At 37.9% G+C, this 24,608-nt stretch overlaps 1 protein-coding gene across 1 annotated transcript in view; it reads left to right on the forward strand.

Annotated features, from left to right (window-relative positions):
- The window catches only part of LOC105486027 (spermatogenesis and oogenesis specific basic helix-loop-helix 2), a 43,067-nt gene that overhangs the window by 11,495 nt on the left and 6,964 nt on the right, over window positions 1-24,608 (forward strand). Inside the window, exons 2-6 of the mRNA XM_011748670.2 lie at window positions 1,122-1,336; window positions 9,432-9,493; window positions 9,574-9,678; window positions 11,415-11,514; window positions 13,254-13,364. Coding sequence (XP_011746972.2) covers window positions 1,122-1,336; window positions 9,432-9,493; window positions 9,574-9,678; window positions 11,415-11,514; window positions 13,254-13,364 — 593 coding nt within the window. The remainder of the gene's footprint in view (window positions 1-1,121; window positions 1,337-9,431; window positions 9,494-9,573; window positions 9,679-11,414; window positions 11,515-13,253; window positions 13,365-24,608) is intronic.

The following is a 24,608-nucleotide window of genomic DNA, read 5'->3' on the forward strand; positions in this document are numbered from 1 at the left end:
TGTGTATTGTACTTATATGTTTGACACAAAAATTGTCTGGATGGATAGACACCAAACTCTTGACAGCAATTGCTTCCAGAGAAGGGATTGAATTAGGATATGAGAGATGGTAAAGGAAGATTGACTTTTTTATAAAAAGAAGGAAGAAAATTAGGTGAGCAGGTAGAAGTGCCCGAGCTTTGCTTACTTGACTCTTGCCTAGTTTCTTGCACCTCACCTGTTCTTTCCTGCAACCCTCAGGAAACCAGGCTGAAAAGAGAAGGAAGCCCCACGGTGGCCACTTACACCAGCATCCTGCCCTGTGGAGTTGCTTCTTTGCCAAGCTGCCTTTCTCTTTGTACAAGTATTTCCAGCCCCTTCACTCACTCTTTTAGCTTCAACTCTAATCACCTCCCAAATCTGTTTTCTCATACAGATGTCTATGGCCTGGCATTTCCAATTGTCTTCTATTTCCATTAATTTAAGCATCCCCATTCTTTGGCATTTTCAGTGGGTTGCGTTCATTAGCTGTAGAGAATAAAACATAGAGAAATAAAAGGTGAAGAAGGGAATGCTCTTTTTCCTAATTGAATATACTTGAAAATATCTCCAAATGCAAATAGTCTTTTTGGTTCCAATATTGAGGTTTGAATAGCACATACATTCAATTGAAGGGACTATTTCAGTGTTTCTTATGATTTAGGAATTTAAATCTTTCTCTGTTCCCTGAAATGTGTGTTTCACCAAAATAAATCACGTGGGAGAGTTACGACTTTGATCCTTTCAGCAATAAATAGATTTTCCAGCAGGAAAGACTTTTGGGAAACTGAGTCATAAGAACTCTATCATTTAATAGGATAAGAGAGAAATTTGCAGAAAAACTGAAGTAAAATAGCATTGGTAGGCAAAATGTTTAAAAACAGCATGACCTTCAGATCTATTCACTACTCTAGTTACTGAAGATGTGAAATTAATAGTTCCTGTCCTTGAGCTGCTTACAGTTGACCATCTAGCCAGTCAGACTAGATATGGAGTCAATCGTTGTGTTATTTGTGAGCTTTATTTATCTTATCCTCTCATACATGACATTTCACTATGCCTAGGTAATAATTATGTGACACCTCTGCTTCCTTCTCTTTCAGGCAAAAATAGACGTCTTATTAGTTGGAGATGTCACTGTGGGCTACCTGGCTGATACTGTACAGAAACTGTTTGCAAACATAGCAGAAGTCACCATCACCATCAGTGACATGAAGGAGGCAGTAGCACTTTTGGATGATTGCACATTCAACATGGTTTTCTTGAAGATGCCTTCTTCACTAAATGCTGAGGAGCTGGAAGCCATCAAGTTAATTAGGTAAACTTCAAAAGCCTTGATGCTGTATCTTTAGAACCATTTTTTTAAAAACTCATTTTTTAAAACATCCTAAAAAGATTTATTTCTATTTTACTTTTTAAATTGAGGGGCCAGGGCGTGGCTCATGCCTGTAATCCTGGCACTTTGAGAGGCCGAAGTGGGATGATTGCTTTAACCCAGGAGTTCAAGACCTGCCTGGGCAACATAGTGAGACCTCTGTCTCTACAAAAAAATTTTTAAAAATTAGCCGGGCCTGATGGTGTGCACCTATAGTTCCAGTTACTCGGAGGACTGAGATGGGAGGATTGCTCAGGAGTTTGAGACTGCAATGAGCTATGATCATGTCATGGCACTCTAACCTGGATAGCAGAGTGAGATGCTATTTCTAAAAAAAAAAATGAGGGATATTTTCATGGAGAGATTCTATGTACATGTTGTTTTTATTTCCAGTTTGTGGTATTTTATTATAAGAATTATTTTAACTTGAAAATAGGTATGGATTAGAATGTAAGAATCAATTTGTCATAGAAATTTATTTAGTATGCAACACTTATGTTATTCCCATACATACTCCTTTTTAATAACTGTATGATTAAAATGGTGCATCTATTCAGGGTTCATTAATTGTAGTGGCAGACACTAAAGGAAGTGAGCACTCTCAGCTCTCTGTCCTGTTAGCTGGGGACTGAGGTGTCTCCTGGGGCCACGGAGCCTTCTGGATTCACTGGGTCCAGAAACCACCCCCTCCAGTGTTCTTGTTTCGTCTTGCAGTTCCATATAAGCTCTGCTTCTTTTCTTTTCTTTTCTTTTCTTTTCTTTTCTTTTCTTTTCTTTTCTTTTTTTTTTTTTTTGTTTGAGATGGAGTCTCACTCTGTTGCCCAGGCTGGAGTACAGTGGCGCCATCTCGGCTCACTGCAACCTCCACTTCCTGGGTTCAAGCAATTCTCCTGCCTCAGCCTCCTGAGTAACTGAGATGACAGGCATGTGCCACCATGCCTGGCTCATTTTTGTATTTTTAGTAGAGATGGGGTTTTACCATGTTGGTTGGGCTGGTCTCAAACTCCTGACCTCATGATCTGCCCACCTCGGCCTCCCAAAGTGCTGGGATTACAGGCGTGAGCCACCACACCTGGTCAAGTTCTGCTTCTTTTTAACCCACTCCAGCTCTAGAAAATTGGAGTCCAGTGGTGGGAGAGTTAGATTCTTCCCTGCCACTTAAGATGTATTTAGATAGGGTTAGATCAGAACAAATTTGTTCTCCTTCCATGAAATACTTAATAGATAAAGTGGAATTGTCAGTTACATTGGAACATATGAGAGCTTGTCAGAATTACAAGACAGGCCTCTTTTTTTGGCTAAACAATTCAGAGACAATATTTTGATCCTTGAATAAAAGGGCAAGCAAATTATGTTAAGGGAAAAGAAAGGTTGAAATGAGAAGCCCAAGCCATCGAGTTACTTATTGGAGAGACAGACAGACAGATACTACTCTTGGGGTTTCTTAGAACAACTGGTCTGCATTTCTTTTGGCTTTCTATGAGGTATATGAACTCTAGTCACACCAGGCAAACTATCTATGTCAAAGTAAATTCCACTTCTAAAACCTGCTGTATACTATCCTCCTTCTGAGAATATGCTTATTTTATTACAAACCTTAAAAAAATAGAGTTTCCCTTGGCTGTGGACTCATCATAATATCTCATTTATATCATATTTAAAATTTTTTTACACAGCTACATAAGGCAGGTGGAGCAGGATTTTATTGTCCCTACTTGACAGATGAGAAAACTGAGCCTGAAGTGACTTGCCTAAGACCACATGGCTCATTTTTACAAAACTCAGACTAGTTTTACAAAACTAGATTAGAACTCTACTCTTCCCTTCATTTTCTTTCTAGAAGTCTGTCATTAATTGACTTTTGTATTGAAACCACCTCTTTTTCATCTCTGAGGTTCTGTATGTGCCAAGCTGGGTGTACATCAAACATAGATATGGTTTTGAAAGAGCCCTGGACAATTCAATATGGCTGGTCTCTCCATTCCAAGACTAGGACCCTAGCTATGCCTGTCAGAATGGAGTAAAGCTTTGCATTTGCTTCCTGTCAGAGCTGCCTTTTGAACAAGATAAGAATGAATTTCTGTTAAGAACCAGCTTTATGTTTAGTTGCAGATATTAAAACCTAGAAGGTTAGAGGAGAGAATTTCTTGTCTGATACTCACCTCAGCAGCTTTTATTGCCCTGAGTAACATAATTTAAGATTTCTTAGCAGATAAAAGAAAGTAGATTAAGGTATTAAGTGTATAGCTATGCAAATGGTAGTTCTGTTATTTTGCCTTAAGAGAAATCATTGGTTTGAAAGGAAACAAATAATTTGTGGAATACACCTGGATTTGTATTCCTTGTTTGTCTACTGTTGCACTGTTCCCAACACCCAGTGAAGGTCTTGACTGCCAGCAGGTGTTATCTACCTTGCTGTAGCTCCAGTGAATGTATGGATGAGTGGGAGAAGTGCCGTCCTAGGCAGGCAGTGCCTCCTCGCTTTTTTGCTCCTCTCCGCAAAGGGACAGAGTTGTTTGGTTTTGTGTGTGTGTGTGTGTGTGTGTGTGTATGTGTGTAAGCTTTGCTTTCTTGGTGCTGTCCTCAGAGGCTATGAATATCTCTGAAGTTCCCTTTCCTGCCTTCAGAATCGTTATGAGTTTATGATTTGTTGAATTGTTTAAACCCCTGTAGAGGATGTTTCCAATTTTCAACCTATAGTTTTTCTTATGGTAATGAGCCCTGTACACGTACCGCCACATTTGTAAGGAGTTTGAACCTTCATCTATCCTAAAGTACTACATCTTTTGAGTTTGGGCTAATATTTAATGACTAAACCAAAATGAAAAGCCTGGCTCTACTTTTCTTCTGCTGTATTTTAAAGTTTTCTCTTTAGATCTTTGTTGTCCTCTTGTAATATCTCAAAAGCTATGTAGGTCTAGGAAAATGTACATCTACTTACCTTACTCTTGTTTCTCTGGGTGCTTTATGTCTCCTATCAATGAATGAGGAATTGATGATAGAATGAAAGTGGCCGTATATGTGTTCAGTATTGGAGCACAGGATCACAAATCTATGTATCTGTAAGACATATGGATTTTTATTGAAAATAAGGATGAAGTTTAGCCTGTTAGCTATAATATTATATTTATTTTAGAATAAAATGAAAGCAGCGTCCTTAAAAGATTCTTAAATTTAATCTTACAAAACTGTGTTTTAAGCTTGGTGCTAATCATTCATTGACTTTAATCATTCATAAAATATCAGTACTTAACAGACTCAAGACTTATGGCACATCTCACTTGTAGGTTAACATTCCTAATAGTACTGCCTAATTTGTTTTCATCTCAAGAATGTATTGAAAGAGTGTGTTTTTATTGAGCAGATGAACTCAAACACTACCCAGTGGTAACATATTTTAAGATCATCTTAGGATTCATATGCTTAGCTCCAGAATTCCAGGGATATTTCACTCTTGGCTTAGATAAGTTCTCAAAATTGAGCCATACTCAAAGGGCAGATACTTGATAATTCAGACACATCCTGATACTTACTTCCAAAGACAGGTACAGAAAGTTTAAATATGTTTTAAACTCGTCAGTATATAGGGAGTTATAGTTTTCTTCTCCATGAAATGGTTCTGCAGTTAAAATTCCATGATTCTCATGAGCTCAGAGCAGTTTAGCAACAAAAAAGGAATGCAGGATGTGGCTCCATCTGCTCCGTCAACAAATCAAGTTTGAATCTGATTTCATTTCTTCCCCGTGTAGCTTTAATTGTCTGACCAGCTAACTGATCACTAAGAAAACCCAATCTTGGGAGCCACAGAGATCTAACAAGTTGTCCTTTTATGTCTCCAAGACATCTTTGACTTGACAATGTAAATCATTAAACCTTACTAGGTAGTTTGCATGACCTACTCCTCTGAATATTCGACAATAAACACCGTAACAGCAAAACACCTAAGTAGCTTTACTAAAACCTTTTTCCTACAAATTGGTGGAGGAATTGAATAGGAACTGAGGACAACTCTAGGTCTTTATAACTTCTAGCACCATGTCACATGGGGAGTGTTGCAGCAGGAACTCTGTGGGAGAGCCGAGTGGGAACAGGGCACACCACCAGAATAAACTATATAGCCAAATTATATAGCCAAAATAAACTATCAGAGCTTAATTAATTAACAGAGAACAATATTTGTTACAAGTCCCATGTAGGTCATACCAGGTTAGTTTGGCTGCATGTACCCCACGGACAGAATAATGGGTAACTGTACTCAAGAAAACCATAACCCAAAGATGATACTGGCTTTTGTCCCTGGAAATCCTTATGGCTCTAAGAGAAGTAAAGGTAGAAATTTCCGCAGGCTTCACAGGGTCTTATAACACCTCTTTGGCCCTCTCACATGATAGATTGCAGAGGCCAGGGCTTTCCTGAGACCCTTTGATCAGCAGAGTATACAACTCAGCTCAAAACCCTTGTATATGATCTTTGTTTTTTCAGCTACCAGAGACAGACCCAGGGATGGGGGCAAGACAGCGGGTGGTTACTGTTGCTGACTGAGCTGATGCTGACTCCAGTTCTAGAGGGCACTGCAGGCAGGCATAGGAATGGAACCGAGAATATCAGTATCCAATCTCAAAAGTGAGGTGTAGCCTCTGGAAACATCATGACACTTAAACAGCATAATCGTGAAACATGAGGGAAAATGAATTGTCCCCAAATAAATTGCAAAACAAAAGAGACATTAATTGAGAAGGTCTCAGAGCCTACAATTTGATTTTGGTATATAGAAGAGGAAGTAGTATCAATTGGTGTGGATAAAAGTGATTTTTATTTTGGTTTGTTTTTGCATTGCTTAGTTTTATTTCCAGGAATATTCATTCACAAAAAAGAGAACATTTTCTGGTTGATCCTAGAAACTAGAAACTCTTTTAGCTTATTGATTTGTAGGGAATGTGAATGAGCAGCTGAGCTTAAGACCAGAGGATTGGATTCTGGGAACTCTTACTGGTTGCAGGAGTCCCTGTACGGCTAGGGGAGTGTGTGTTTGGTAATTGATTCTGTGCTGATAACAAAAGTCCAAGAATCCCGCCTTTGTCTGATGTAAAGCTTGAAATTTGAAAGTCATCAGGGCATATAAATCCATATAGCCATATCTTACATATTTTTGTGTCAGTAAAATCAATTTTCAAATTTTTGAAATATCGGGTTTTCAAAAATGGACATAGGAAGATTTCTAAAAGCAAACAGGCTGTTTTTTAAAAATCATTTAACTGTATTTAACTTAGGATAATTTACTTTTTTGAATCCACTATGCAGTATTTTTTATTTCGACATTTAAACTACCCGATAATTTTCTTTCAGTGGTCCCATCTGCTCAGTCCTTTATTCCCTTTCACCTCTCTTTCCTCATTCTGTTGTCCATACCTCCATTATAATCCACACTTTCTCATCACTTAAAAATATATATATGAGGCTAGACACAGTGGCTCTTGCCTATAATCTCAGTACTTGGGAGGCTGAAGCTGGAAGATTTCTTGAGGCCAGGAGTTTGAGACCAGCCTGGGCAACATAGTGAGAACCCATCTCTACTAAAAATACAAAAAAAAAAACCAGCCAGGTGTAATGGCACACACCTGTAATCCCAGCTACCTGGGAGGCTGAGGTACAGGATCGCTTGAGCTTGGGACAGTGAGGCTGCAGTGAGCCTTGACCATGCCACCACTGCACTCCCACCTGAGTGACAAAGCAAGACCCTGTCTCAAAAAATAAAATAAAATAAATCTATCTATTTATCTCTTTCTATCTTTCCCTCTTTCCGTCTTTCTAAAATGCATATATTTAGTTTCATATACATATGAAATGCTGACATACTGGCAGGCATCATTCTGATCCCCGTATTCCCTCTGTGTCACCACGCCACCTACACCGGTGTAGGAAGTGCCTTTCTTACCTCCACATTTGGTTGGCCAGGCAAACTCTATCCTCCCTCCTGCATATGCCTATTTTGATGATAATATTTCTGCCTGAGTTTCTCATTTCCTCATAGAAACCGTATATTCTTCCCTTTCTTCTCTCTCAGCCTAAACTCCCCAGAATTCATAGCACAGAATCAAGTCCGAATAGACCTCAATGGGGTGTCACATTTTCTTACTAATCCTGCTAGTCTGAAGTAATTAATTTAGTAAATACTCTGAAATATTTAACGTTACCAAAGGTTCCCAGGTGTGCCCGCTTTCCTTACCATCAGCTCTTGCCTGGATCACTGGCCTAGGGTCTCTCCAGTCCACCTGTGTCACCCCATCAGTGCATCCCATCATAGGCAGAGTGGTCTTTCTAAAATGCAAGGATAATTGTGTTGGTTGCTGCTGAGCTTCATAGCTTTCCGTTGCCCATTTTTCTTCAATACCAAACCTTTCCTGTGGCCTAACAGGCGTTCTGCGAGCAGAGCCCAGCCATCCCTCACTCTTTGGTCTCCACTTATGCTTTTCTTTCTCAGATGCCCTGTGCCAGAGCTCTCCTGGACATCTTGTACCTTCTCCAACTCACCTTGTTCTTGACCATCCCAGGGCTCCTGCATATGCCGTGCCTTTTGCCCAGAATGTTCTGTGCTGCCCATCTGCTTTCTGCCCTCCCCCTCTCCCCAGCCTTTTCTGTGTCTAGCCAGCACTGAGGGTTGTCGGCCTGGAAGCCTCTCCCAAGGCTGCTGAGGCAGGTTGGTGCCCAGGCGTGGACTCCTATTGGCCCCTTTGGTTTTTCCTTCCTGGCGTTGGACACATTTTCAGCCATAAAGTTATCTATAGTGATTTGTTTAATGTCTTTCCACCCCAAGACCACCAGCTGTGTGAGAGCAGGAACCTTGTCTGTCTGTTTACCATGATATCTCCCAGAGCCTAGCACAGGGCTGGTACATAAGAGGTTCTCAATATACATGACTCAGATATAGAAATGATATTAATATATAATGCAATTTGAAATATAGAATGTATACTTACTTCCAAATGCTTATGTAAGATAAGCTAACAATGTTATACAGTGGGGGTGCTCCCAGTTCTCATTTTAGTGAATAAATAACAACCATATATAACCACATGCTAATAAATGATGCTTTTAAGTACTTGAGAATAGTTTGCTTTTCTTAGGTAGTTTTAAACTGTTCTCTTTGAAGTCTCTTTCACAGTCACATTCTCCCTGAAAATCATTTCATTTTGGCTAATACCAAGGCTCAGTATCCATCCATTTATTGAATTCCAGACTTACTGTACTGAGTTTGGTGAATTATAATGCCACTTTAAGAAAAAAGTTTTATTTGAAAAATTTCAAGAAATAAAAGGGGAGAGAGTATAATAATACACCCATAATATAGCCTCAGCAGTTACCCACATCTGGCTCGTCATGCTTCTCCCTACCTTCCCACCCCTGCCCACCAGTGGATTATTTTAAGGCAAATCTAAAATACCGTTTTATTTCATCCATAAATACTTTAATTGGTACCTCTCTAAGGTGAGGACTCAGAGAATAACTACAAAACTCGTATTATACCTGAACATCAATAATCACTTCTTAGTATTGTCAAATATCCCATCAGCATTCAAATTTCCCTGCTTATGATTTTTTTTAAAACTGTGAGTTTATACAAATCAGGATTCAACTTTCCCTTTCCTCTTTTTTTTGTCTTGTTCTTTAATTATATGTATATTTAAAGGAGTCATTTGTCTTACAGAATTCCCCCCATTCTAGATTCTGCTTATTTCATTCCCATAATGTTCTTTAAAATGTTTCTTTTTTTTCCACAAATTTCTTGTAAACTGCTGATCTGATCAAAAATTTGGATGAGGTTTAGGCTTTTTTTTGTTTGTTTTAAAGAAAAAGTGATTCATCTCTTTCCTCACTGATTTGAGATGCTACTTTTACTAAATTTCCATGTTAATATTATTTTAAATTCTAAAGAAATGAAGAAAATCACTGTAGTTAGTTCCTAATAAGCTAAACTCCTGAATCCCAATTTTTTGAATAATGATTTTGCTTCATTTTAACATTTTCTTTCCTCTCTCAGATTTGGCAAAAAGAAAAATACACATTCACTGTTTGTTTTTATAATCCCTGAAAATTTTAAAGGTATGTACCTGCTAAATACAGTATTTGTTTTTTCTCTAAATAGAAACTATAAGGTCAGTATTTAATGTAAAGATTCTTAGGTTGTATTTCAGGGCATGGAACTGATATTGCTTTAACTGAACCACTGACAATGGAAAAAATGAGTAATGTGGTAAAATACTGGAAAACATGTCTCTCAAACACAGGTGAGTAAAAAATTTCCAAAGGTTTGAAAATTTGAATTAAAATCTTTGAAAACTATGCTTATGTATTCTGACAAAAACAATCATAAAGGGAGAAATATATATTCTTTACCTGGAAAGAAAAAAACTACATCTTCAGAGGTTTAGAATGTGTTGCCCAAGGGCAAATACAGTGCTGCGGTAGGCACAGGGTTTTGGGCGGGGGTTGGTAGCAGCATTGTGTCACTATTTTTTTTTCTTTTTTGGTAGCCTAGCTACCATAATTTCTTACTCATTAAAATGGAATTAACTGTGCTGTGTCATTGTGTGATTATCTAAAAGCCGGGGGCACTAACCTACAGTTGTATTGTACTTTCTACTTTGCAAAATACTTGCATATAAATTATTTTGCTTCTTAAAGTTAATAGGGTGGTTGCCCTTTCTGTTTTTGATTTTAGATGCAGAGGATTAATGTCAATGCTTCAATTAGACCTCACATTTCTAAACTCTTTGCCTATTATGTTATGCATATCACCAGTATCTAAACACTTAAACTAATTAAATTAGCTTTCATTTGGCTTGTGAAAGGACAGACTCCAATTACGGAAATTAAATGCTACTGGAATCATTATTGGTCAGTGACTATTTTTGGTCTTTCTAGGCCTGGGATACTAAATACGGAATCTTTTAAAATTAAGATGATGTTAAATTGGGACTGTTGTTGGTCAGGGGGTACAAGGTTTTTTTTATGCAAGATGAACAAATTCTGGGGGTCTGGGATACCACTGTGTGACTATAGTTAACAATATTGTATTGTCTACTTGAAATTTGCTAAGAGGGTAGATCTTATGTGTGCTCATCACCAGAAAAGGTAACGATGTGATGTGATGGATATGTCAATTAACTTGTGTGTGGTGATTATTTCACAATATATACGTATATTATCAACTCAAGTTGTACACCTTAAGTATGTACAGTTTTGAATTGTCAATTATACTTTAATAAAGCTGGGAATTTTTTTTTAATAAAATTAAGATTTTTTTTTCTTAAAATGGTCCTGAAAGACACTTTCAGGATTATCCTGATAATGATTATACGAGATTCAGTGTAACAGTCCTTTTTTAATGTTCTTTTTTAATATTCAGATGAGTGCGTCTGTTTGTGACATTCCAGTGGCTCCCAGCCCTTGTGGTTCTTCCTGGAAATGGCTAACTTTGGTGACCGAGGGCTTTTGCAACCTCTTATTTGGTTCTCGGTGAAATAGAGCAGCTGCTCATCACCTGCCCACACCCTTCTGCTGGTCATGACCATGTCAGCTTCCAGTTGTCTCGTCTTTGCTCCGAGGATGAGCAGCTGCAAAAAAGGAAAAAATTTTTTTCAGATGCTATATTTTGACAGTGCAGCTGCTTATTGAAGACTCATGCATGTTTTTTGTCTCCTGACATTTACCTATAAATAGGAACTTGATAAGTAAACTCAGTTGAATGTGTTTTAAGCACACCTGTCACTAAGTGACTAGAATCTGGCTTAAAGGTATCCTGGGGTAAATAATATAGAGTATTTTAGTTTTTGCTTTCTAACCTAGGTGGTTTTATATTTCACAAAAATCTATAAATTGCTTTCAGTTTTAAAAATACTGCTTTGTGAAATCTATTGAGTAAAAGACGACAACTGCATTAAGGATTGGGGCTTGTATATTTGATTAGCATTATCTCCTTAAGTGACTTTAGAAATAAATGGCCCCCTCTCAAAACTTTCAGTTAAGATTGAAAATGCTGCTGGGCCTGAAGAACCTGGATTGCCCCTGCAGAGGTCTTACAGTGAACACGTGGGATATTTTCCTACTGATCTATTTGCCTGGTTAGTTTTTTGTTCTTTTTCATAATAGCAATATTTTTAGAGAACTTACTGATTGTGTCTATTTTGTGGAAGAGGGGTGCAGCATTTGCTGTACTTAAGAATCCTGAGCTGGCACCATGGGTACACATTACAGAAGTATTCAACTTAATATAAGGAAATACTTCATAAATAATTACATTTGACAACCGGTGAGCAGGTCAAATTGTAAGATAGTGAGTTCCCTGTCATTGGGGAATGTGATCAGTGTTAGAGTCTGTGTTGTCACTAAGCAAAGTTAAATAGCAGCAGTGGTATTTAAACTTCATAAAAACAGTGAAATTCCTCAAACAAAAATTTTACATGGAACCCCAATATTTAAACAGACAAGAGCAGCCTCACCTGATATATACCTACTATTCAGCTTCTTCCTGTTGTCTTTCTTGAACTCGTGAACCTATCCCCCGAGTTACTGAAAATCACCCTTTAAAAAGGATTTGGTATCATTTACATAGCTCATGTAGCTTTTGGAATCTTCTTGTTTGGTATACAAGGCAAGTTTTAGTGTGTGTCTCTGTGTCTCCTTGTGTTTCTCTGTCTCTCTCTCTCATAGATGTTAGAGCTGGCATTCAAACCTGGATTGGGTAGGCAGTTGAACTGGGAATCAGACCCTTCCAATGCTAGTATGCTTATAAAATTAAATTTTTGTGAATTTCTTCCCTTCACTTTAAGCTGATTTCCAAGGAGGTTTTAAGTGGAGCCTAGGGATACAAAGAATGGACATAACTGCTGAGGGCATGTGTACTGATGATGGTGAGAATTTTAAGTTAGTTACTTCCAGAATTTGTAGAATGTGGCCATCTACTGTTTTGAACAAGAAAGGGACTTGGCAGTCAGTAAGTGTGGTTAAACCAAAGCTGACTTTGGTAACACCGAGATATCAACAATTTTCTTGGTCTTATTTAACATTTTAATCTCAAAGAGGCTTGCTAGCTATATTAACCCCTATCTAGGATAAGGGGTTGAGAAAGGTTTTGGAAGGTCTTAATTTTCTTATATTACTTGCAACTGCTTTTCTTTTTTAAAAAGTTTTTATGACTACATGGTATGCATGTGCTTTTTGATCTCTACTCATCTTGAATCCTTCTGTCTTCCCTCAGTATCCTACCACTGTAAATACAATTTTGAAATCCAGTTATATCTCTTAGGATAGAGGAAATAGGATTAGTTTGCAAGTTTCTTAGATTAATATATTTTTAAATCAATCAGAATGCCTGAAGAAGTTCTGCAAAAATAGTAGAGCCAGAAAATGTTCATTAAATGACAAATTTTAAAATGGAGGGAACCTGCGCTTTGCTGGTCGGCTTGGACTAGGGTGTATCTTGTCGTTCTAATCCTTTATGCTTTTTTCGTGTAATGTACCTTTCCTTCTAAAGGGTGGATAAAGTCATATAATATGGTGTAGTCATAATTGATGAGGTCAGAATGTTTTAATCCTACTTGTATCTATTGTTACCAATTTATTTTAGAATTTTGATCAATCATTGATTTTAGGATGATTTTGATCATATATTCTTTTGAAATTTTGGAATAAACATTCTGCACCAAGTGTCTAAGATAAGGCGTTTTGACACTTATTTCCCCTTTGTATGAAGCAAGAGATGTAGAGAAGCATCCTTTGTTTAGTATATTGGTACATATTGTTTAATTTTGCCCGACTATTTTCCCCTTTAATGTATGGTATGATTTTCTCTTGTTTCTAGCCCTGAATCTTTAAGGAATGGCAATGGGCTTGAATTAAATGCTTCGTTGTCAGAGTTCGAGAAAAACAAAAAGATTTCTCTTCTTCATTCAAGCAAGGAAAAACTAAGAAGGTGAATTTTAATATAGCACTTTTTAAGCATTATTCTTTTGTAGGGAGAAATTAATGAATTTTATAATTTTTTTGTAATATTGTTAAAAGTATAAGTGAAACTAGTAAATTTAGCAAACAAATGGATGCCATTCACTCATTCAGCCTTGTAGTCATTCAATAAACAGTTTTGAGTCTGCAGTGCATGCCAAAGAAGCATTGGAGAACTGAGATAAAAAATAAGTCCCTGCCTTCAAAGGTGTTCTGAGTCTAGTGCTCAGACAGACTTTTAAATAGGCTATTAACTAGAAAATGATGCTTTTTAATACATGTCATGATGAGAACACAAAGTAAAGACACGTGGAAAGTTTTCTAAGACAGAATAAGGGGACAGCAAAATTTTTCTTGAGATGGCAATAGCTAAATTGAGCTTTTGACACGTAGCAATTAATTTGGTTTGGAAGTCAGGGAAGGGTATTTTACATGGAGAGAATAATAGGTACAGAGGTTGGCAGCCTTAGAGAGTACAGTGAATTTATGGAACTGCATGTATGTCCGTATGGTTGGCCATCAGGTCACAAGGGGGAGGAGGCAAAAGATGAGAGGTAGTAGGTAGGGGCTGGGTATTTCATGCTATGAAATTCAAATTGTAACCTGGTCTGTTGGGCAGTTGTGAAAGGATTTTAGTGAAGGAGTGATATGAAATTTACACCTTAGAATGAACACTGTAATAGATGTCACACAGTGAATTACATCTGGAGGCCAGAAGGAGTCTGTAATAAGAAATGATGATTTCCTGAGCTATGGTGTTAGCAATGAGAGATAGAGAGGAATAAGCCAATTCTAGATGTATTAACTAGGAAGAATCAGCATGAGCATGGCTAAGGATAAGTGAGGTGTAACTCCCAAGTGGATGGTGACACCATCCGCAGACGAAGAAAGACAATAGAATGGCAGTGTGAGGTAAATGTATTTTTATTTTTAATCTTGTTGAGCTTGAATACCTGTAGGTTTAAATGGAGTGCAGAGTTGGCCCTTTGATTCTAGAGAAAGGTCTAGGCTCAGAGGAATGAGGACACGGCATTTCTTTGAAGCAGTGGACATAGGAATGGATATAGGATGATTGTGGGAAGCACGTAGGGAAGGGACTAGTGGAGAAAAGAACCTTAAAAAGATTCTCAGTAATTAAGGTACAGGCAGCAGAGAAGGAATCCATGGGGAACACAAAGAGTTACTAAGGAGATAAGAAGAATACCAAGAGGGAGTGGTATTAAGCAGACCAAGGGAGAGGAATTTCCTAAAGGAACAGGTGCTCAGGAGTATCATGTGATGCAGAGAGATCAAGTAAGGTTAAGAGCTGGTAATTGACTATTTGTATTGAGCCAGACCTAGATGTCATTGATCTTGGCAAAAATCATTTCATTCGTATGGTTACAGAAGAAGCACCATTGCAGAAAGAAAGACGGGAACACAGATGAAATTAAGGTGTGAAGTATTTGCAAAGGGACTGAGGGTAAAGTACGGGATTTTGATAAGAGACCAGACTTTAATATGCTTATGTTACAGAAGAAACAACTGAGAGAGAGAAAGAAGTCTTGAAGATTCTCATGTTCTAGTTATCTGTGGTTGCATAAAAATTAAAACAAGATTTATTGGCTTGAAACAACCACCATTTTATTGTAACTGCGTTTTTATGGGTTAACAGTTCCAGCAGGGCTCAGCCAAGCAATTCTTCTGCCTACATGACATTAACTGAGGTACTCATAGTGTTCAGCTGGTGGATGTAGTCAGGAGGGTCCAAGACTTTGCATATCTGGACCTTTTACCGGCATGGTTGGAAGGCTGAGCTCAGTGGGGGCTGTCAACTGAAGCCTCCCCCGTTGAGTACTTTTAGGGTCATTGGACTTCTTTCATGGTGGCTCAGGGCTCCTGGAGAGAGTGTTTCAAGAGACAGGAAGGGGGCTCTGCCAGTCTCTTCAGGCTTGTGTCCAGGAATAGGCCCAGTGCCACTTCTACCATATGCTAGTGGTCAGAATCATCACAGGGTCCTCCCAGATCCAAGGGGAGGAACCTAGACCTCACCTGTCAGCGGGAGGAATGTCATATAATTTTAATCCCCCGCAGCTGGTGAGGGGGTGTTGGTGATGAAGTGAGCATCCCTGAGGAGGCAGAAGGCAAGGGAATCCAGAACCAGGTGGAAGAATATCTTCCATGGAAAATGGAGAGGAGGAGTTTAGGCTCAATGTGAATTCACGTGAGTTTTTCGATGGGGCCAGATCGGGGAGGAAGTTGAGCAAGTTCTTTGCTGAATGGTCCCCCTCCATCTGCTGAAGATTAGTGGGAAGATGATGGGGTTTGGGCTTGATGGGATGGGATGGTGGATAGGCTACTCTGGCTCTAAAGGGCTTCATTCCCATGACTGCTGCCTTGGCCAGGTCAAGACTTAGGGCCCGCTGGCCAGTGCTGTCCCATAGATCTCACTCATCTGAAGCAAAATGAGAAAAATACAGTGCACTGGGTATATTTAAAGCTACATATTATACAATTGATATCCTAAGATTGTATTCTCCTTACTTTATTAGGTGTTAAAATAATGTTGATATTAGCAAATGATTATAATGAAATGATATGAGGAAACATTTATTCCTTGTTTTTTCATTATTTTTCATGTCCAGATCTAATGTTGGGAATCCTTTATTGGTCCCCCAAAGTTATGTCATAGTTTTCTTTTAAAAATTTTAATGGTTGATGAAAATTAAAATCTAAAACTACTCATCTAGTAGACTGAAATGATGCTTTGGGGTTGTTCACATCTGTGGCATTATTTGAAGGACTAGAAATCTTTGTTTCTCAAGAAGAGCTGTGACAAGGACCTCCCCCTTTCTCTTTAGAGATTTGTCTGGGAGCTACCATGAGGTAAACATCATCCCTGATTAGTTTTTGCCTTTCCCTCTTAACCTTTCTGACTATGTCTGTGAATCTGAAATGGTTGCTTCTAGTCTGTTTCCTTTGTTCCTCCTCCTCTTCCCCTCACCTGTTTTACATATGGTTTTGGGTTTTTGTTTGTTTTTAAGCAGTAGGGCAACATGATGTTTACTAATGTTAAGGAAATGACGGTTCTGGCCAATATTTTTGCACTTGGCAAGTTTTTTTCTCTGACACTTGCATTCTTCTTAGTAGAACATATTAATCAAAATTAGCAAATTGTTACATTCTTAGTGAAATCCCATTCATTATATATTTATAAATACATAAACATGTTTTTTTCTTGTAAAGTATGTATTCTCCAAATGATGTCATCACATTTTTGTGTACCCATGAGTCTGACGTGATGATGGTTTAATAATTTTGGGGGTGTTCATTCACTTGAAAAGAAGGGAAACATTGAGCTTTGCCATAGTGTCCCACAAATGAAGACTTTTCCAGGACTAGACAAGTCTTAAAAATTCAAGAAAGGCAGTTCTTGGAGGGTTTCAAGTTGTATCTGGCCCAGATATCTTTCCCTGTGACTCCTCGTTTGCTTGAGATACATTTGTGCAGAGGAGAGCCCCAAGTAGATATCCGTGCCTTGTTTCCAATCTTAGACGGAAAATGTTGTCTTTTACCGTCACATGTAATGTAAGCTGTAGGCTTTTGTGCATGCTTTTTTATCAGCCTAAAAAAAGTTCCCTTCTAGTCCTAGTTTAGGATTTTATCATGACTGGGTGTAAAATGTCGGTCTTTTCTTCTCTATCTAGTAAGGTGATTATTTCTCCTCTTGTTTGTTAATGTGGTGATTATGACCAATTTTTTTAAATGCAAACTTCACTTTGTCTTAAGGTATAGATAATTTTTATTTATTGCTGGATTAGATTTGCTAATATTTTGTTAACAATTTTTGCATCTGTGTTTATGAAGAATATTGGTTTGAAGTTTTCTTACAATGTCTTTTTCTCAGACTGGTCTTATGAAATGGAAAGTCTTCTGTTTTCTGAAAGAATTTGTGTAGAAATGGTATGTTTGATAGGATTCGACAGCGAAGTCACTAGGCTTGGAATTTTCTTCATGGAAAAGTTTTAATTACATATTCGATTTCTGTAATTATTATAGGACTAAATTCCCTATTTTTTCCTTTTGGTTGTTTTTTTCTGTGTCAGTTGGGTTAATTTATATCTTTCAAGAAATTTGTCCATTTAATCTTAAGTGTCACATTCATTTAACAACATGATCTGATTATCATTTTAACATCTACAGGTCTGTGATGATGGCTGTTTTCATTGCCGGTATTGATAAATTGTGTTTTCTGTCTTGTTTCTTGATCAGTCTAGCAAAAAAAGGTTTGTCCGTTTTATCAGTTTTATTGATTTTTTTTTTCAGTGAAGCAGATTTTGATTCATTGATTTTCTGTATTAGCTCATTTTTTTATTTCATTGATTTCTGCTCTTTGTCTTTCTATACCTTTTTTTGTTTTGTTTTGTTTTTTTGAGACAGAGTCTTGCTCTGTCACCCAGGCTGGAGCAGAGTGGTATAATCTTGACTCGCTGCAACTTCTGCCTCCTGGGCTCAAGCAATTCTCCTGCCTCAGCCTCCCGAGTAGCTGGAATTACAGGCGTCCACCACCGCACCTGGCTAATTTTTGTATTTTTAGAAGAGATGGGGTTTCACCATGTTGGCCAGGCTGGTCTCAAACTCCTGACCTCTTGATCTGCCCACCTCGGCCTCCCAAAGTGCTGGGATTGCAGGCGTGAGCCATTGTTCCCGGCCTCTGTACTTTGCTTTTAAAAACAAAAAAAGTCTTTGAAAATGTGGCACATATACACCATGCAATACTATGTAGCCATAACAAAGAATGAGTTCATGTCCTTTGCAGGGACATAGATGAAACTGGAAACCAGCATTCTCAGCAAACTAACACAGGAACAGAAAACCAAATACCGCGTGGTCTCACTCATAAGTGGGAGTTGAACAATGAGAACAAATGGACACAGGGAGGGGAACATCACACACCAGGGCCTGGCGAGGGGGTGAGGGGAAAGGGGAGGGGAGAGCATTAGGACAAATACCTGATGCATGCGGGGCTTAAAGCCTAGACAACGGGTTGATGGATACAGCAAACCACCATGGCACATGTATACATATGTAACAAACCTGCAGGTTCTGCACATGTATCCCAGAACTTAAAGTATTTTTAAAAAAAAAGTAGGCCAGGCGCAGTGGCTCACACCTGTAATCCCAACACTTTGAGAAGCCGAGGCAGGCAGATCATGAGGTCAGGAGATCGAGACCATCCTGGCTAATACGGTAAAACTCTGTCTCTACTAAAATACAAAAAATTAACCGGGCGTGGTGGTGGACGCCTGTAGTCCTAGCTACTTGGGAGGCTGAGGCAGGAGAATGGCGTGAACCGGGGAGGTGGAGCTTGCAGTGAGCCGAGATAGCGCCACTGCACTCCAGTCTGGGCGAGAGTGAGACTCCGTCTCAAAAAAAAAAAAAAAAAAAAAAAAAAGTATTTGTAGGTAGAAACTTCTATCACTGATTTTAACCTTTTCTTCTTTTCTAATATAAGCACTTAAAACTAAAACTTCCTTTATGAAAGTTTTTCTCTAAGCATTGCTTCAGCTGCATCTCATCAACTTTGATATATTTCCACTATCATTCAGTTCAAAATATTTTCTCACATCCCTTGTGATTTTTTTCTTTTCACTAGTAAGTCTTTTCACTGTTTAGAAGTGTATAACTTAACTTGAATGTTTGGAGACTTTCTAGGTATTGATTTATAATTTAATTATGTTGTCATCTGAAAACATACTTTGTAAGGTTTCTGTCCTTTGATATTTTCTGAAACTTGTTTTATGGCCCAAAGTGTGTTCTCCCTTGATGAATGTTCCATATGCATTTGAAAACACTGTATTCTTCTGTTTGGAGGTGTAGTATTCTATAAATATTAATGAGGTAGAATTAGTCAATAGTGTTTTGAGGGTTAAATTTTTCAGTGACAACTCTTTTTCCCTTTCTTTTTGAGAGTTTGCTTCATGTAGTTTGAGATTCTGTTGTTTGATGCCTGTCTTCTTGCTGAATTGACCCACTTATCCTGAGGAAATGATAATGCTGATTTTTCTATGCTAGTACTCCCTGTCTTAAAAAATCTGCTTTGATATTAATATAGCTTTCTTATGATTAGTATTTGCATGGTTTTTTTTTAACCTGTATATGTCTTTATATTTAAAGAGTTTCCCTTATAAATAGCGTGTAGTTGAATTTTGTTGTTATTTTTTACTCATTCTGACAATCTCTGTTATTTGTTTTCATATACTTACTGTTAAGTGCGGTTTTAGGTCCACAATTTTTCTATTTGTGTTCATTAGTCTAATGTATTTTATTTTTCCTTTTTTTCTCTTTACCTGCCTTCCTTTGGATTTATCAAGTATACTTTAGCATTTCTTTTTATCTCTTTTATTGACTTTTTAGCTAAAACTATTTTTTGTTGATTGATCTAGGGATTATGACATGCGTCTTTAACTTATGATAATCTACCTTGAATTGATATTATGCCCTTAAAATACAACAGCATATTTCTAGTTACCTTCTTTCATTTTTTGTTATTGTTGTCATACATTTTACTTTTACATATGTTATTGTGTTAGTCCATTCTTGTGTTGCTATAAAGAAATACCAGAGACTGAGTAATTTATAAAGAAAAGAGGTTTAATTGGCTCATGATTCTGTAGGATGTACAGGAAGCATAGCAGCTTCTGTTTCTGGTGAGGCCTCAGGAAGTTTACAATCACGACAGGAGGCAAAGTGGAGCCAGTGTGTCACATAGCAAGGGGAGGAGCAAGAGAGAGAGAAAGGAGAGGCCCCAGACTCTTTTAAACCACCAGATCTTGCATGAACTGAGTGAGAACTCATCACCAAGGGGATGGCACTAAGCTAAACCCTAGAGCGCCCCCATGATTTAACACCTCCCACCAGGTTCCACCTCCAACACTGGGCATCACATTTCATAAGATTTGGAGGGGACAAAACATCCAAGCCATATCAGTTATCAACCCGGCATTGTGATTAGTTTTGCCTAAACGGTAAGCTGTTGTCCAGTTATCTAATACTGTACAACAAAGTACTCTAAAACTTGGCAGTGGAAATCAACAAACTGTGTATCATATCTCATGATTTTGTGAGTCACCACCAGTTTGGGCAGAGCTTGGCTCTGTTATTCTTCTCTGTGTGGTGTTAACCATGGCACTCCATGTGTTCAGCCAGCAATTGGCCTGTCTGGAGATTCCAGCACAGCGTCATCCACACATATGGTCTTCTGGTGGGTGTGGCTGCAGGTTGTGCTCAAATGGGCTGTTCTTCCCTGTGGTCTCATCACTTCTCCGCATGGTATCTCCAGCAAGCTAGAAGGACCTCTTACATGAAGGCTTAGGATTCCATGAGACCAGTATGAAAGCTACATCTTCTGAAATACTGGTCCCAGAGCTCTCATAGAGTCACTCTCCAGATATCTTTTGGTTAAAGTAGGCACAGGCCAGTGAAGATTCAAGAGGAGAGGAAATGGACCCTGACTCTTCGTTGGAGAAATAAGTAATTTTCAGTGACTTTAATCTTAACTCTTAACTTTTTAACCCAAATATCAGATTCTTGTTTGCAGTAGAACAGGCTCTTCACTGTATACAAGGTTTTGTCTGAGTTGCCAAAATTCTCTCCCCATGAATTTCCCTGTATTACCATCTTTTGCTCCTGCATTTCTGCACTCAATCTTGGCTGCCACCATCAAAGGGACATAAAGTACAAGGACACTTTTTTCTTGCCTCTGTAGCAGAAATCTTAGCAGTATACAGCTGCTCTGGGCCTGTCAAATAAATATACTATTGGTTTTTAAAACATTAATAAGTTAGAAAACTACCCTTTAATGTATGCTACCATATTTATCATGTCTTAGACTCTTCACTTGTTTGTGCAAATCGTATTTCCATCAGATATTATTTCCCTTTATCTTCATGTAAGATAAAGACATTTTCAGATAAAAGACAACTTATATATTTTGATACCAGTGGACCTGCAGGGTAAGAAAGCTGAGGGAAATTCTTCAGGCTGAAGGGAAATAATACCAAATGGAAACTAGAATCACTGGAAGGACTACATAGCACCAGAAATGATAAATGTCTAAGCAAAAACAAACATTTTTCATTTTAAACTATTTAGAATACTTAAAACTGTTATAAGCAAAAATTATAGCAATGTATTATGGGGTTTATAACATATGTAGCTATAGTACATTTGACTATTACATGAAGAATGAGTGGGATAAATGCACTTGCATAACTTCTGCAGTTATACATTTTATGTGATGTCATAAAGTATTAATTCTAGACTATGAAAACTTCAGATATATATTGTAATCCCTAGAGCAACCCTAAAGAGATAGGCAAAATGCATTGCTGTGAAGCCAAAAGGTAAATTAAAATTGGAATTTTAAAAATATTTTAAAAAGAAGGAAGGAAAGGAGGAACAGAAGAATAAAAAAGCAAGAGAGACTACAGGGGGACAAAAGGTATGGTAGACCTTTATCCAGCTATATCCAACTTATAGGCAGAAGTTTTCAGAATAGATAACAACAAACAAAACCCAATACCTAGCTATCCACTGTCTGTAACAGAGAAGCTTTAAATATAAAAAAATAAATTAATAGAAATATATCCATTGTGGAAACAGGAAGTATAAGAAAATCAAATAGGCTGTTTTAATACTAAATAAAGTAGACTTGAAGACAAACAGTATTACCTGAGGTAAAGAGGGGCAATTTATAATGATAGAAGTGTCAACTTCTCAGAATGATATTAAAATCACAAATAGCATGTGATAAGAACTTCAAAATACTTGGATCAGAAATTTACAGAATTAAATGGGCAAATAGATAATTTAAAAATGATTGCTGAAGATTTAACACTCCTCTCTCAGCAATTTATGCAACTAGACACCAAAAAATCAGTAAGCTCTAGAAGATGTGAACACTGCTCACCACCTCGATCTCATGAATATTTATAGAGCAACACTCCCAACAGCCGCAGCAGAAGACTCCTCCTCAGTGGCACATGGTACAGTCACTTAGACGACTGTATACCGGGTGTAATGTAAGAAGCCTCAATACATTCAAAAGAGTTGAATTAAAAAGATGTGTTCCCTGACCACAAGGAAATTAAATTAGAAATCGGTAAGAATAAGATTTAAAGGGGAATCTTGAATGGAAATTAAAAAAAAAAAAAAAAAACTTCTAAGTAATCCATGGGTAAAACAAAAAAAAAATCACAAGAAAAATTAGAAAATATTTCAAAGTGAATCTATTGAGAACAGAATACATCAGCAAACCACCATGGCACACTTTTAGCCATGTAACAAACCTGCATGTACTGCATATGTATCATGGAACTTCCAGTTTAAAAAAAGAGAATGCAATATATCAAAGTTTTTAAATAAACTACAACAAAGTTTAGGGAAAACACTGTGACTTTAAATGCTTATATTAGATAAGGCAAAAGGCCTAAAAATCAGTAATATAAGGTTCCATCTTAGGAAGCAAGCCAAAGTAAAACAAAGTAAACCCAAATAAGCGGGGCGGTGAAGGGGGAGGAGGCTGGGAGAGAGACAGACATAATATATCACAATCATGAATGAAAGAGGGATGATCATGATAACTACTCTAAATATTTAAATACAAAAGAGTATACTTTGAACAATTTTAGGCCAGTAAATTCAACAACTTAGATATACTTCAGGCTATGTATATATTATAAAACATAAATCAGTTTTGTCTTAAACCTTGGGTCCCATCCGCAAGCTATCTTATTATATATATGCAAATATTCCAAAATCCAAAAAAAGTCTGAAATCTTAAACACTACCCCAGGCATTATGTGGAGGGATACTCAACCTGTACAGTAAATGTTAACTGTAGACTCTTAAGTGGTGAGTGTATAGGTGTTCACTGTATAATTCTTTCAAATTTTCTGTATGTTTGAACATTTTTCTAATGTTGGAAAAATTTTAATAGCATTTTAATAGTTTCAATTATGAATGTGACATATGCCTGGCAAAAATATTTGGAAGATATAGAAAATAAAGGGAATAAAAAGGATCCGTCGTCCAGCCATCCAGAAATAACTGTACTGGATGTTTTTGCCTTCAGTCTTTTTTCCTAGGCTTCATTTTTACTTTGTTTAGTGGCTAGGATTATATTTTATATGCTGTTTTGTGTCCTACTTTTCCCCAATAAGCTTTATAACATATCACTTCCACTGCCAGGTGACATTCTACTGAACTAATGTACTGTAGCTTACTTAAGGCATCCTCCTATATTAAGTATTGTTTTCCATATTTTTCTAATATATTGCTCTGATGGGTTTCTGTGTATACACACTGTGCTCTGTGTTTTAGATTCACTCCTTAGGATGGATCCTTGTAAGTGGAAGTATCATGTCAAAGGGTGTGAGAAGTTTCAAAGCCCTTCAGACACATTGTCAAATTGTTGACTCTTCTAGCCTCCCCTTCCCAGAATAGTCCCTAAGACGCCTGCGCAGACACCCCAGAGTTCCTCAGAGCTCAGTGAGAACGCCATTTGAGTTACTCATTGGCCATATGTCAAACTAGGTTTTTAAATTTAATTTCTCTGCCATTCTGGTGTTTACAGAGGTTTAGTAACTTGTCTAAGGTTCCAGTTAGTAATAGCAGAACCACCATTCAACCCTGTAGATGTCAAGGTAGTATTCAGCACAAAACAGGGGCTTAAAAATGTTTATTAAATGAACACATGGATAAATGAAACCACCAAGGGCTTAAGTCAGTTAGATCTACATTTCCCATCCCCCTTCAGAGCTGCGAAAGACAGGTTAGTTTCTTTCTGATACCTGCATCTTGGTCTACTCATTCTGTCTATACCTACCTCATGTAAAGGAAGCAGCCTTCTGATTTTCTTATTGCTCAGGCCACGAAGTCATGTGATACAAGATGCTAGCTGATCTGCTGTTGGAAACGTGGTCTAGGTCCCAGTGACATGAAGGTCCTTACTGCTCTTTGCCTTCTAGGCTTCTAGTGTGAATTGCAAAAGGATTTTTGTATCGCGTACAGTTCTCTGCTGGGAGGGCAGAGTGGTCCGCACGTTTCCGTAGGCAGCAGGGGGTGGGAAGGGTGCCCTCCTCAGTGACTGGGCATCCAGCGCTCTGCGGCAGGCCTGAGGTGAGAGAGCTGGGGCTGCCGTCAGCACACACAGTGCACTTGGGCAGTGGTTCTT

The sequence above is a fragment of the Macaca nemestrina genome, chromosome 16 (assembly GCF_043159975.1).
Source record: "Macaca nemestrina isolate mMacNem1 chromosome 16, mMacNem.hap1, whole genome shotgun sequence".
In the NCBI taxonomy this organism is placed as follows: Eukaryota; Metazoa; Chordata; class Mammalia; order Primates; family Cercopithecidae; genus Macaca; species Macaca nemestrina.